This window comes from Phocoena sinus, chromosome 1 (genome assembly GCF_008692025.1).
Source record: "Phocoena sinus isolate mPhoSin1 chromosome 1, mPhoSin1.pri, whole genome shotgun sequence".
Lineage (NCBI taxonomy): Eukaryota > Metazoa > Chordata > Mammalia > Artiodactyla > Phocoenidae > Phocoena > Phocoena sinus.
The window spans coordinates 61,761,587-61,776,708 of NC_045763.1; the positions used below are offsets into that span (position 1 = coordinate 61,761,587).

At 38.1% G+C, this 15,122-nt stretch overlaps 1 protein-coding gene across 1 annotated transcript; it reads right to left on the reverse strand.

Annotated features, from left to right (window-relative positions):
* Window positions 1-696: 696 nt before the first annotated feature.
* LOC116759922 (basic leucine zipper and W2 domain-containing protein 1-like) lies at window positions 697-2,088 on the reverse strand. The gene is given in 3 exon segments (XM_032644104.1): window positions 697-970; window positions 1,071-1,858; window positions 1,860-2,088. Coding segments are annotated over 3 exon segments (1,152 nt in total). The 5' UTR covers window positions 2,069-2,088; the 3' UTR covers window positions 697-815.
* Between the last annotated feature and the right edge of the window lie 13,034 nt (window positions 2,089-15,122).

The following is a 15,122-nucleotide window of genomic DNA, read 5'->3' on the forward strand; positions in this document are numbered from 1 at the left end:
CTTTAAATGACAAGGTTTTTCCAAGGTATGTTTGAAAAATGGCAGTATGAAAAGAATATTCATTTGTTTTGTCTAGAAAGAAGCAAACTGAATGCAAAGGTTTCTCATTGGGTAGAAGCTCAACTTTTTTCTTCCCACCACCGCCACATACAATTTCCCAAACACCTCACTTTCAAGTTTGTTCTCCATGGCTTCATTTTAAGGAATGAATATCAGAGAGCAAACAATTGAGCTCAAGTACATCTGGGGTTAAAAATGCAAGAAAATATCGACATGCAAGCAGTGGTCCAAATACTCAAGATTCATGTTAATGAATCTAATTATTGTATATGAGATTTTCTTTGATGAGCAGGGCTTTGGGCATACCAAATTATCACACAAATCACTGCCTTCTGAGACTCTGGATACTTTTACAGTTTAATTTGCAAACAGAATTTTTATAACAAATTATTTTTAACCAAATCATATCTTGAAAACTGTTTATATAGAAAACCCAGGGAAAAAGTGAACTGTTCATTGTGGAAGGCCTTAAATTACATTATTACAGTAGAAAATACAGGAGGTAGAAGATAACTGAAAAGACTAATGCAACATTAGATTCAAATCTATAGCTCCTGTAGCTACTTAAAACATGGTTTTAGAAACTAAATTCAACATTTCCAGTAACCATAGAAACAGTTAAAATAAAATTTGCCATGAAGGCCCTTATATCATGCTTGATATAGGGAGGTAGGAAGATGTAAGAACCAGGACACATGAGACATGACATTTTATCTACAATTCCTGTTTGCTTTACTGAGGGTGTAGTTTCAAATTCAGTCGCCTTCTTCAGCTTCACACGCAGATTCTTCTTCAGCATTTTTGAGCCACTCTACAAAATTTTTCATTTGCTCAAGGAAGACACTTTTCCCCTTGGCAACATGTGTATCTTTATACCACTTCAGAATGGGTTCTTCACTCAGAAATTCAGCTTTATAAAAAAGCACCACTATTTTCTGGAAGGCTTTCATGAAATGAATGTTGTCATAGCAATACTCCTGAGTCTTCAGTAACAGTCATCTCAGACTGACCTTGAGTTGTAAAGGCAGCAAGTAGAGGGCTGTATTGCTTCAAGTGCTTGATGGCTTGCTCTGCTACAAGCTCCTCTTTTTTGTTCCATTCCACAGTGCTCATTGCACTGGACCATACTATTCTGATGACAACTGGTTCTGGGATGTTTGTTTTCATCTCCTCCTTGACATACAAAATTATATCCTTAAATGGATCACCACGGGACATCTGTTCTTGAAGTTCTTTCTGGAGTTCCTTATGAGTTCCCATGGTTTGCTGATTCCAAACATACTGTGAAAACTCTTTCAAGCCTGCCTCAGTAAAATACTTTGTGAAGCGTTCAACACTTTGCTTATTGGCAGGAAACAGTTCCATCAGTCTGTTATCCATGCTCACTTTCCGAAGACTTGAAGCTACTGCATTGATATCTTTTTCATTTACCCATGATTTAAAGAGCTTTACAGCAAAAGCTGCTGAAACACCTTCTTTAACCAAATTCTCATTATAAAGGCTATTAAGAATGGATGCGTTAAGTGTTCCATTAGCCAGAAGAACACCAGTCAACATAGCCAGCTTGTTCCTCTCCGACACTGAAAAACCCTTTAAGAACAGCAGCAGCTTTTTAACTTCATCTTCAAAACCCTTCTCCAGGTATTTGTAGCGCCTGATTAACTTGTTAAAAACCTGAGCAAATGCTTGCATGGTCTCTAGGTCTTCTTGTGCTGTGAACACACAGACATCTGTATGCATCATGTCATCTGCCAGTGTACCACCTGGGGCCAGCATTCCACCGGCCACCAGAATGTCAGAGTGTTTCTGTATATCGGCAGTAATCAAGTTTTGCTCCAGAAGGATCAAGAAACTTTGCTACTGCTTCTAAATCAGTACCAGTTTCAGTTAAGCTTTGAATAATGCAGTCTTGAAACTGAGTAGGGCCAAACCTCTCTTTTTCATCTCTTTTTCTGGTTTTAGAATGCTGGCCTGATAGCGTTGGCTTTTGCTGCTTTTGATTACTCATAAAAGACACACGAATTTAAGGTGAAGAGAAAAGAGCCAGAAATCCCGGAGGTGGCGGCAACTGCGGCGGTGTCTCCTCTGCCAGTACTAATCTATTTTATATTACTAATCAGAAAGTATCTTCAGTGGGGGTATTATAACTCTCTGCATCCTTTGCTACAATTTAACCTCATCTTTAAATGCTGCTAACTAGATAGAGGTCAGGTGTGAATTAAAGGAAGGACCAGAGCCCAGATGGGAGCTGAGCTACTCCTGACAATTCTGCTCTTGTTGTGGATGGTTCTCCTGCTGAAATGTTTTCTCTATCTATAGCTATCGTAAAGAAAAAAAAAAAAAAAAAAAGATGAAATACAGCGTGTTTCTCAAAGGCTCTGCCAGTATTAGAATATGTTCTTAGAGTTAAATATTGGAATAGATTCAGACATAATTTATACCTTATCCACAGAACTCCACATGTCTCTTCATGTGTGGAGTAAAGGGTTTGAGAGAAAAGTTTTTAGTGATGGGGAGGGAGTCACACACACACACACACACACACACACACACACATAAACACATGTACACGCATGGACATGCCTACAGGTATAAAGACACAAAATGTTTGTTTCTGTGCAAAATGCTTAGAACAGTTTAAGTCCCTAGAGTTAAGATATTTTCCCTTAAGAAGTTTAGTATTTCATCATTTTCTATGTGTGAAATACAGTTCCATTTTCTCCCTAAGCCCTAAATCGCTTTCTGATGTTTAATGAAATGAATAGTCAAGCAACAACAAATTAACCCTACATCTCTAAACTGTCCAGAGAGATGGAGGACCTCCTCTTCAGGTGTCCCACAACACCAGAGTATACTTGAGATACTGAGTGGGAACGGAAGAACAGTCCAAACAAAAAGAATGGCATGTTTAAAATTGGAGTCAAGGATTGTAAAGTAGTTCAGAAGAGTATGCTTTAGGGGAAAGAGGGATGGTAAAGTTAGACAAATGGTAAAGGTCAGGATGGATTTTGTAAGCTTTGTGAAAGTGTTTGGAAAGCACTGATATGCATCATTAACTGAAAAGAGAAAAATGTCAAGGACATTTGTACTGAGATTTAGCTTGCTAAGAGTTGTGTGGTCACTGATGCATTCCAGTCGGGGCTGCTCACATTTTGGTCAGGTTGCATTGTTAAGAGACACACATGGCACAGATAAGTGAAGCTCTGTGTACTCCAGAGCAGATCTGTTCAGTACAGATTTCTGTACCTTTTAGACACAATACCTGATAATAAATTCTAGCAGTTCACAAATCCATTGAGAACTTGAAATGAGGCTAGTGCAATGAGGATGGTAATTTCAGTGAAGGAAAAATAGATAGGCTTGTTGGGGATCAAATGCTAGGAAATATGGGCATAATTCCAAAACCCATTCTGCATATCCAGAGTAATATTAAGAACATGGCCAGTTTTGGTGACTGCAGGACAAGCCAAATCTAGAGAGTGAATGAGTCACAGTCAAGAAGCAGATTCCCGCAGAATCTGGCAAAAGCTAGGGAGCACAGCAGGCTTGTAGGAAAGTCACAAACATTCTTCTAGACCTGATTCATTGAAGAAGAATTGTTTTAGAAACACAAGATGTGGTCCCCACAGGTTGACCTTCATCAATCTTAAAGGAGAACAGATGGAAGTAAACATCCTATTGCCTATGAAGCGATCAACCAAGAAGAAAACAAGTGAAGAAGATACCTTGAGGGTCTTTTGTTTTGTGCATCTAGAAGAGTTGGCTGTACACTGGTAAATATTTCCCACTCCAAAATGGACACCATTTTTTCTTTTTACATCTTTATTGGAGTATAATTGCTTTACAATGGTGCGTTAGTTTCTGCTTTATAACAAAGTGAATCAGTTATACATATACATATGTTCCCATATCTCTTCCCTCTTGTGTCTCCCTCCCTCCCACACTTCCTATCCCACCCCTCTAGGTGGTCACGAAGCACCGAGCTGATCTCCCTGTGCTATGCAGCTTCTTCCCACTAGCTAGCTATTTTACGTTTGGTAGTGCAAACATGTCCATGCCACTCTCTCACTTTGTCCCAGATTACCCTTCCCCCTCCCCATATCCTCAAGTCCATTCTCTAGTAGGTCTGTGTGTTTATTCCCATCTCACCCCTAGGTTCTTCATGACATTTTTGTTTTTTTCTCTTAGATCCCATATATATGTGTTAGCATATGGTATTTGTCTTTCTCTTTCTGACTTACTTCACTCTGTATGACAGTCTCTAGGTCCATTCACCTCACTACAGATAACTTAATTTCGTTTCTTTTTATGGCTGAGTAATATTCCACTGTATATATGTGCCACATCTTCTTTATCCATTCATCCAATGATGGACACTTAGGTTGCTTCCATCTCCTTGCTATTGTAAATAGAGCTGCAATGAACATTTTGGTACATGACTCTTTTTGAATTTTGGTTTTCTCAGGGTATATGCCCAGTAGTGGGATTGCTGGGTCGTATGGTAGTTCTATTTCTAGTTTTTTAAGGAACCTCCATACTGTTCTCCATAGTGGCTGTGCCAATTCACATTCCCACCAGCAGGGCAAGAGGGTTCCCTTTTTTCCACACCCTCTCCAACATTTATTGTTTCTAGATTTTTTGATGATGGCCATTCTGACCAGTGTGAGATGATATCTCATTGTAGTTTTGATTTGCATTTCTCTAATGATTAGTGATGTTGAGCATTCTTTCATGTGTTTGTTGGCCATCTGTATATCTTCTTTGGAGAAATGTCTATTTAGGTCTTCTGCCCATTTTGGGATTGGGCTGTTTGTTTTTTTGTTATTGAGCTGCATGAGCTGCTTGTTAAATTTGGAGATTAATCCTTTGTCAGTTGCAAATATTTTCTCCCATTCTGAAGGTTGTCTTTTGATCTTGTTTATGGTTCCCTTTGCTGTGCATGGACACCATTTATAAATGAATATTAGTCCAGAAATATGAGGAGTTTCTTTTAAATAAATACTGGTCTCTCTACCTGCAGAACTCGACTCTAAAGTAATTCAGGCAACTGATCAAGAAGAATTAAGACAGGCCTGTAGGACTAATTCCTTCACCTCACTGAGTCATAAATTCCTCATAAGTAAACTGAGGGAGTGGGTTCGTCCATCTTTCAGGGAGAAAAGGGAGCATGCTCCATTAGCAAACTACTACTTTCAGGCAAAACCAGACTAAAAACATAAATGAAAGCCAAACATGCAAGAAGTGTATTTTAGAGTGAGATTCTGTTCCACACAGAGCTAAACTGATTTAAATTTCATAATTATGCCTCACCTTTCAGACAAAATATCTGATAATAAATTCTAGCATTTCATGCTGTTCTTTAAATTTATTCTTTTCCTTTTAAAATGCAGTATTAATCATTTTAATTTCAATGTGTCCAATAAAATCTAAATGTTAACCATTCATTATGTTTAATTATTTTCACCTTTGTCCTTTTTTTTCACCTTTGTCTTAATAGTATTCTTACCCTGACTTTTTAGTCAGTAGTTTATGCATGTTTATATTTTTATTTCCACTTTTAGATAAGAGAAAATGGCAATAAAAGATTCAAATAATTTTGCCTTACCATTGATCAAGACAAATTTAGAGATACTGTAGCATCTATAGGAAGAGATAGTAAGGAATAAATGTTTGCTAGCTGATTACTAATCTCCAAATTTGGTATAGAAAAGGTCATGTAAGGATGTAAGGCATAATTCACAGAAACACAGATGTATTTAAAGAAAACTGTATCAAAGCCAAGAGTAACCTTTTCTGTTCTCTGTACTTCAGTATCATTTGCATTTAGTTAGAGTTCTAGGACATTCATAGGTGATGGGGAGACATGCTAGTGTACCTTCAGCAGGGAAATGTATAGGTTAGAAAAGGTGGAGATTGATTGGACAGCACTAGTAAAGAAAAGGGAGGGAATACCAATACTTACTGAGCGTCACCTAGGTACTTAATTATGCACTTAATTATCTCACTTACTCTTCACAACAGCCCCTTATATCATTGCACGTATATTTCTTGAACACCTGCAATGTGGCAGGCACTGTGCTTGGTAGAGACAAGGCTGAACAAGAACAAGCTAGTCTCTGCCCTTGTGAAACTCACATTCTAGTACAGAAAACAAGGAAGTAAACAGACAAAAACAAATGACAAATTAGGACGGGCACACCATGAAGGAAGCAAATGAGCAGAAGTAACAAGTAATAAGAGGAAACAACAGATAGGAAGATCAAGAAAGACTGCTTTAAGAAAGGATTTAATTGCTAATCAAAGGAAGAAATAGAGCTGTCCAGATAGGAAATAGCAAAAAGAGTGGGGTAGCATGTGCAAAGGCCCTGGGATAAGAAAGATTCTTATGTCTACTGAGTTGGAGGCAAAAGCAGAAATGGAAAAATCATTAGGAGGCTATTGGTGGTGATTTAGCTGAGAGATGAGTTTCTCCTGAATTAGGAGTATTAAAGATGAAAAGAAGTGGACAGTATCAAGATGTATTTTGGAGGTAGAGATATATTTTGTGGTAGTACTTGCCACGTTTATTTATTAATAACACATATGCCACATAACAGATGATAAATAGCCTAAAAGAATAGGAGATTAACTAAACTCTTATAATAACTTCAGGATGGGGTTATGAACCCTGCTTTCTTTAAAGCCCTTTCCACTACATCACACTTCTTTGCTTTATTAATTCAAGGTCAATGTAGGTTTTATAGAGTCCTAAAAGTAGAAACATTTGCCAGTCAAATGATTTTGGATTAGAATATTCTTTAATTACCTGGACAGTCTACAGGTTTTCAGTTTGCAAATCCAAAACTTCATTTCATCTGAAAGGGGCACCACATTCTACGAGCACTCCAATATATATTTTCTGTACAAAATGTGAAAATACTCTTGCATTTCTTCCAAGGATGTGCTGAGTTATCCCCATACATGTGGAAAATTTTCTATTGACTAAAGCAGCAATCTGTAGCAATTCTGAACCATATGCTGTTCTTACCATAAGTCTTAATTGGGTAATTTGAGTGACCAAACTGTTTTTTTAGCTTTGCTAAAAATAGGCCTGTCTCTGCCCATATTTAAAATGACTGATTGCTGATAATCTCTCACCTCACCAAGTAAATCAACACGTGAATAAGGCTTGAAATAAGCAGGTTTGGGTGCAAAAGCTAAGCTGGAAAGGACCTTGCTCTCATAAGCTCAGTACTTCTGCAGTTTTGTTTTTTATTATTATTCTATCTTTACTGTTGAGATTCTGCTCACCAGTACTTCCATTTCTTCTTTTTCTCTGTGCATGATAGGCTTGTACTTCCTCATCCTCTTGGGTTGGCATGACGTAGTCCTTGCTCTGGAAGTAGCTAGGAGCTGCTATACACTTCTCCCCTCCCTCACTGCAGGGTCTAGTGATGTTCAGAGCCTTTGTTAGCCCGAGTCCCTGATGAGGATGACCTGCAGAGAGTCTCCCCAACTAACCCTCAACAGACATGTTGTATGAGGGGAAAAGAACTTTGCTGTTTTAAGACACTAAGATTTAGAGGTGTATTGTTGTTGTTGTTGCTGCTGCATAACCTCATCTCTTTGACTGCTATAGGTTTCCTCACATTCTTGACATGAAGGAAAATACAAATTTCCAAATTAGAAAAGCATGACAGACAGTTCAGTTGGCAGAAAATGAGGAGGTTTGATTGAAATGGACCTGGTTTTAATCCAGTCTCTGTACCTTACTTGCTCTTTGAGCCTTCTTTTTCTCAGCTGTAAAAAAGAGATAATAGCATAGTTGTGCTATGACAACTTAATATGTCAAGTGCCTAGCAGGTTGCCAAACCATAGATGATGTTCAATGAAAATAGCTATTTTTGGGAGGAGTAATGGTAAATAGACTAACGGTCTAGAAGGATATATCCATGTAGGCAGGACTGAATCTGAAGAGACTTCAGAAATAGGGGGAAAATTGCCATTTATCCCCTCGCTTCCCCTTTCTTCTCCCCCTGCAAGTTTCTTCCTAGTCATGAGCATGCCTTTCTCTCCCTCTGTGTACCCTGATGCTTTCTTTGCCCTCTTCCAACTCTGCTGTTACAAACTGCTCCCAGGAAGTCATGTATCACTCATTAAATCATTCATTAAAATAACTGCATTTTAACTTGAGTTAATAAACTAAAGCTCCAACACGGTATTCATCTCATGGTATTCAGGTGAAAAGCAGTGGGGTACTACCTTTCACCCAAACCCAGGATGGCAAAGAGGATTCCCCACACTTGTTAGATCCACTAAGCCAGGTAGGTCTCCTGGGTAGACTTTAGAGAAGACTTTGATAAGGCTTCCATTTATGAGTCTGGAATCTGCTGGAAAAAGTCCCATGATAGTTTGGCAGGGTCTTCCATGGTCTCAGGAGTGGGACTGGCAGGACTAGTACTGTGTATTTGCATGAATTGAAAATTCACAGTGACTTTACACCCTATCTCCACATTAAGCCTCATTGCAGATGATAGAACTAAAGCTTAAAGCTTTTCAATCATTTACCAAATTCACATAGATGGGAAGCAGAGGAGTATATATCCAAAACCAGTACCTCTGATTTCAATTCTAACACACTTTCTCCTTTTTACTATCACGGATTTTTTTTTTTTCTGTCCCTGGAGGAGCAAATTTGATGTCTCTTGACTTTAAGAGCACATGCTATTATAAAATGAAGATCTTTCTTTTTAGTCATATATTTGGGAATGTGAAATTATGCTTTCTACATTTATAAAGTAACTGAAAGAAGATACATCAGGGTTAAAAAAACTATAAACATTCTCTTGAAAATAAAATTAAAGTGAGGTATCCTGTATAGCAATTTGTTCTGGCTGAGAATAATACCCATAGTTTCAGAGAATTTTCATCTCTTCCTACATTAATGAAAGGAGAAGGAAATGGGGAAAGATGCAAAATTTTTAAGTCCTGTCATTTCTTTAAGAAACTATAGGGACTTCCCTGGTGGTGCAGAGGTTAAAAATTGTCTGCCAATGCAAGGGATATGGGTTCGATCCCTAGTCAGGGACGATCCCACATGCAGTGGAGCAACTAAGCCTGTGTGCCACAACTACTGAGCCTGTGCTCTAGAGCCCGTGCTCTACAACAAGGAAGCCAATGCAGTGAGAAGCCCCCGCACCACAATGAAGAGTAGCCCCCGCTCACCGCAACTAGAGAAAGCCTGTGTACAGCAACAAAGACCCAATGCAGCCAAAAATAAATAAATAAAATCAATAAATTTATATTAAAAAAAGAAACTATAATTATTTTCTTGTGGCTAATATAATTTCTAATATTCTATCTCTTCCCAATCAATTTTAAACACTGGAAACATCTTGAAAGATACAATGAAAATAAAAGATTTGTAGCCAGGCAAGCCTGGGTTTGAACACTGGTTTGATCATCTAATATGTTGGGAAAGCAAGGTAATTAAATCCTAATTTAGAGATGGGCCTCAAGTTTTTCATCTTTAAAATGGAAGTTTACATTAACATTCTCATAGGATGGTAGTGAGTGTTGTATGAGATAGTGAATAGAAACATTTTGTAAATTTTAGAAAATGTTACTTCTCTTTTCCCTTTGCATCATATAGATTCACATTGTTCTCTGATTCCTATTCTGAAGTAACACACAGTCAAGATTTTATTAACTTAATAAATATAGGAAGGAAAGAGGAAGGGAGGGAGAGAGGGAGGGAATGAAAGAAAAATCCCTATTAAGAAAAACAATTCAAAAATAGGGTAGAGATACTTTTCCTTCTCTGAATGATCTGATATTGTTCTATCAGCAGAGATTGGAAGACCCTGGAGTTATTCTGCCCTTGGCCTCTTTCCCCAGAAGAGACATAAGAGATATATAACCTCTTTATAACATTTCTGACAATATCACTAGAAACTGGTCATTTGTTCCAAAAGCGGAGCCTCCTTCTTGAAAGACTTTTATCCCTGTTTGAGTTTTTCATTTATTAATGGATGAAATTTTCTCAGAAATATATTTTAGGGCTGCTAACCTCATCACTATACACAATTATACATTTGTCTTTCAGACAACTGACCAGATACCTAACGTAAACCTATGAGACAGAGGAATTTCCCAGTACCCAGTCTAGGACTGGTCTTAGCTGAAATTTTGCTGTTTATGCCACCTCAGGTAGCTATTTCCATCTTCACCTAATAGGAGAACCTCTATGGGTTTGGGCAGTTATCTCCACCATAAAGAAGGCTTAGTTTCTCATACAGTTTCAGAGTCTGAAATGTGAAATAGTTAAGTACGTGGTGAGTGTTGTCAAATGGATCATATCAATGTGTTCCCTCTATTTCCAACAATCATTGGTATATAGACAGATACCCTAGGTAATTACAGGCATTTACAATTAGGTTTTACTGGGGAACCATTTCAAGAAAATGATTTGCTCAGCTGTGTACTAGATTAGTAACACACTTGGGTGTTGGCAGAATCTTCCACTGTGACTGTGAAAACACAGCAAGAAGTGTTGATACAAAAAAGAACTTTAGAAATATGCTGAAAGTTTCATTATTTTTCCAAAAACTATTGCATCACTTCCCAGAAACATAAGTCCACATCTTTTCAACCACTATTTTTCTTTTTTTAAACTATTTGGGGCATACATAAATACAGCGATGAAATGAAAAAGTACAGTCAATGGAATTTTACTGGAACAACCTGTAAATCAGGATTAGATTAACACTGAACAATGTTCTGTATGATCATGAATAGCTTTTAGACACCTCCAGAGCACCCACATGACCTGGTGTCAACAGTCAGACCTACACATCAAAGAGACTAGGACAGGCACTTGACCGTCTACCCAAGATGAGACTTCAATTAGCAGATAAAACAGAGGTACCACTGCTTGTGATGCTCTTTTGAAGATTTATCTCTGCACAGGCATGCAATCATAAATAAAAATCTCCAAATAAGCAAGCTGACTCAAGAAGGCAGTAGCTGGACCACCATTACCCTCTGGGCTCAGTAATAATATCATATACCTGTTTGAATGCCCACTTGTTCAAATGACTTTGTAAATCCTTAATTATCCTCTTTTAAATGAGTAACATTTGGTTTCCCTTCAAACTTCAACCTCTAGATAAGTATATTGCTCTGATTTGGAACTTACCAGAGTAAAAATGTGACTATTCAAAGCAGTGGAATCAATCTGAGTTGATAACATAAGTGCAGGAATTCTTACAAGCTCCCACTCTTCCCAAAATAAATAGAGCAATTTGACTTTCATCTAATTTGTTCATTTAAAACCTGGTACAAACACAAATATCTTTCCCAACACTTGTTTTATGAGTTTTTACTGTTTTTTTTATTCATATCTGGAAAAACTTCCAGACATTTCAGTGCCAGAAATATGATCACGTTTGAATTGTCTTTCCTAATTGGAGCCAGGGCTGGCATGTGTCATTGAGATATTTATTCCTAACCCATTAAATCCCCAAAGCATCATGATTTAGGTCTTGTGATCTTGAAGTTTAGATTTGGCTTCCTCCCTGAATCAACCAACCATTCTGTTATGGTTGAATTTTTCCCCTGCCCTAATCAAATCCATATGTTGAAGTCCTAACCCCCAGCACCTCACAATGTGACCTTATTTGAAAATGGGGTCATTGCAGATGCAATTAGTTAAGATGAGGTCCTGCTAGAATAGAACGGGCCCCTAATCCAATATGACTGGTGTTCTTATAAAAAAGAGAAATTTGGACATGAGACACACACACAAGGAGAATGCTACGTGGGGCGATGTGTCTACAAGCCAAGGGATTCAAAGATTGCCAGCAAACCACCAGAAACTAGGAGAGTAGCATGGAACAGAATCTCCCTCACAGTCCATGGAGGGAACCAACACTGCCAACTCCTTGATCTTGGGCTATCAGCCTCCAGAACTGTGAGAAATAAATCCTGTTATTTAAGTCTTCCAGTTTGTGGTACTTTGTTATGGCAACCCTAGCAAACTAATACACATTTTTCACTGCTGCGGCAGCAAATAGTCTCCTTGGCTGATTAGTGATTCCCTTTTTATCTCTGTTCCTATACATTAAATGAGAATATTTTGCATATTAGTGGTGTTCTCAGTTAGCCTTCAAAATGATGGACATGTTTGAAAAAAGGACAATGTCTTTCAGCATTGCCTTGGCCTTCCATAAGGTGATAAAAGATGAGACTTAGAAGAGAGAAGAAGACAGTTTGTTATCTGCTTACACCTTACTCCAAAAAAATATCGTAGCCCCTGGCTGGGTACATACTAACATTGAAAAGCATTTTGATAGAAGTGTGAGCCTCAGTCATAAATAGTTAGAGCCAACTGGGCTTTCAGCCAGTGTTTTTAAGAGGGGAGCTAAGCAACAGGAGGATTTCAAGTAGGAAAAGAGAGAGGAGCACTACCCTGATCATTTGGAAAACCAAGGAATCCACAAAATCAAGCTACTCTTTAGAAAATAGAAAAGGAGGACTGATGTCAAGGGAAAAGCAGCAGTCAGCACCTGGATTGAAGTCATGACTTTCATAGTCCTAGGAGAATCTGGATCAAGTGAGTTTCCTAAACTGCAGCTACACTCCCAACTTCCAGCTCTCTGGACCACATTTGACATATGGAGTTCTCAAATTTTAGTGCATGTGAGAATCACTCAGAGGGCTTCTAAAACACAGATTGCTGGGTTCCAGCCCTGGGGTTTCTGATTCAGTAGGTCAGATGCAGCCAAATAATTTGCATTTCTCATAAATTCCCAGGTGACGCTAATGCACTGGTCTAGCAATGTACTTTGAGAACCACTGGACTACATCAATGTTGTTGCATCTGCTTGTTGAGAAGAATCACCTAGGAGAAGCTTGTTTTAAAAATACAAAATCCTAGGTCCCATGCCAAACTTTCTGACTCATAACCTCCAGGGAAGGGACCAATATTTTCTATTTTAATAAACTTTGAGTGATTAGTATGATTAGGCAAGCTTGAGAAACACTGAACCAAGTATTCATGAATTCCCTTTTTGCATCTGTCATTTTCCCACATGGTACCAACGGGTGGGTTTTGCAATATGGCAATAGTTGTACAAGAAGTTAAGAATAGCACAATCACTGAGTTCTGTTAATCCTAATCTGTTGATACTGTCTATAGGCCAACCATAGAACTGCACTTCTCTTCACGGACAGATGCCCTGGGAGAAGTCTTTCTTAATACCAACTGGCCCTGGTACTGTGATGTAGTCCAGAGCCCACACTGAAATAGGCCCAGGTGATGTAGCTTTTGCTGGCAACTCTAATACTTCTCTTTTGCTCCTTATTATCCCATAACCATGTCTTGCTCCCAATATTAATGGGGTCTCTAGCCTCAGGTTGTTTCCTCTTTAACTTCACAAGTACTTAGTGTGAGCTATACTCTAGGAGTTTTATTTCAAAACCACTTTCTCTTTTTTTTTGGCAGGAATATTCTTGCTGGCACCTGCAGAGGAAATCTCGCTGGCTCAGCAGCTGGTTGATGGTAATTCAAGTTAACTGATTAAAGGGTGGTTGGATATTTGCAAAGAGCTTGTAGTAAAATTGATTGGGGCCCAACTATGCCTATGTGCTGCTTTGGTACACATATAATTCCTTAGATCCAAATTCCAACCACTTACTCAAAAGTGAGGCATCCTGCAAATGGCTTTCTTTGGACCATCTTTTACCTCTGGGGATTTAAAGTGATCTTAAGAATAGTGGTCTCAAACATATCATATCTAATCTTTTCAGCAACCCTAAAATGTGTTTGTTACTCTTTTACAAACAAAGAAACTGAGGCTAAATGAGATTAAATATAGAATCTTCAAGGTCACATGACTAGCTAGTGTCAGTCAGGATTCAAGGCCAACTATACAACTTCAAAGCCTGAGCTATCTCTGCAAGACTACAGTATTCTGCCTTTGAAGAAATTCAGGATCAAGTTGGAGAGCAATATTTCAATTTGTTATTTTTTTCTTGAGTTTCTAAGAGTGCATCTAAACTGCAGTCAAGTGAGATAAGGTTGTGGCATTCTTTCTCAGTTTTGTCAGTTACTTCCACAGAATCTCTGCCAACTTCAAGTGTAAATACAAACCTAGTTCTGTGACTGGAAAGTCAACAACTGGATGGTTATTCAGAAAGTGTGGCTAATTACCTGCTTTAAGTAACATAAAGACAGTTTGGACTTTGAATTATCTTGAACTTTTGCTTTTGCTCAAAGTCGCATTGCTGATTGTTTCACATCTTCTTTCTGTTCTTTCTTTCACCAGCAGGGACTTATTGAATACCAGTTCTATGCCATACACCAGACTCAGGGATGAAAAACATATCCCTGCCTTGGCTAGCAGAGAAGATGGGCAAATACACCAACAAATTACAACACAGATGGACATTTTATCAAGAAGAAGGTTTCCTGATAGAAGTGGTACTTGAGTTGAAACTCATGAAAGATGAGTTAGGATTAATCATGTACAGAAGAGGAGAAGGGAGTATCCAGCCAAGAAGGTACATTATGAGGAAAGTACAAAAGGGTTGGACAGCAGTTTGGCATTGCTGGAAAACAATGTGGATGTGGAAGAGGAGACCAGAGGCTCAGCAGAGACTAGATTGTAGAAAGCCCCATAGACTAAGTTGTTTTAACTTTATCCCTAAGGTTATAGGAAAATATTAAAGATGTTGTGAAGGAAAATAGCATAAACAGATTTTCATTTTATTAACAAAATATTACTCTGACAGCAGATATGTAGGATGATTAAAGGGCCAAGACCGGAATCAGGACATGGGTTACTGGGGTAATTCAGATGGGAAATGATGGAGGCATAGATTTAAAACATGGCAGTGATAATGAAGAGAACTGAGAAATACTGGTAGGATTAACAGAACTTAAAGGAAGGTTAGATATATAGAAAGAAGATTAACTCAATCTTTAATTTTTTTCCAAAGTCATATTTAAAAATATTACTGTTTTCCCTATTCCCTCCAAATTCTCTTAGTATGACATTTACTTAATTTTGCTTGAACATCTA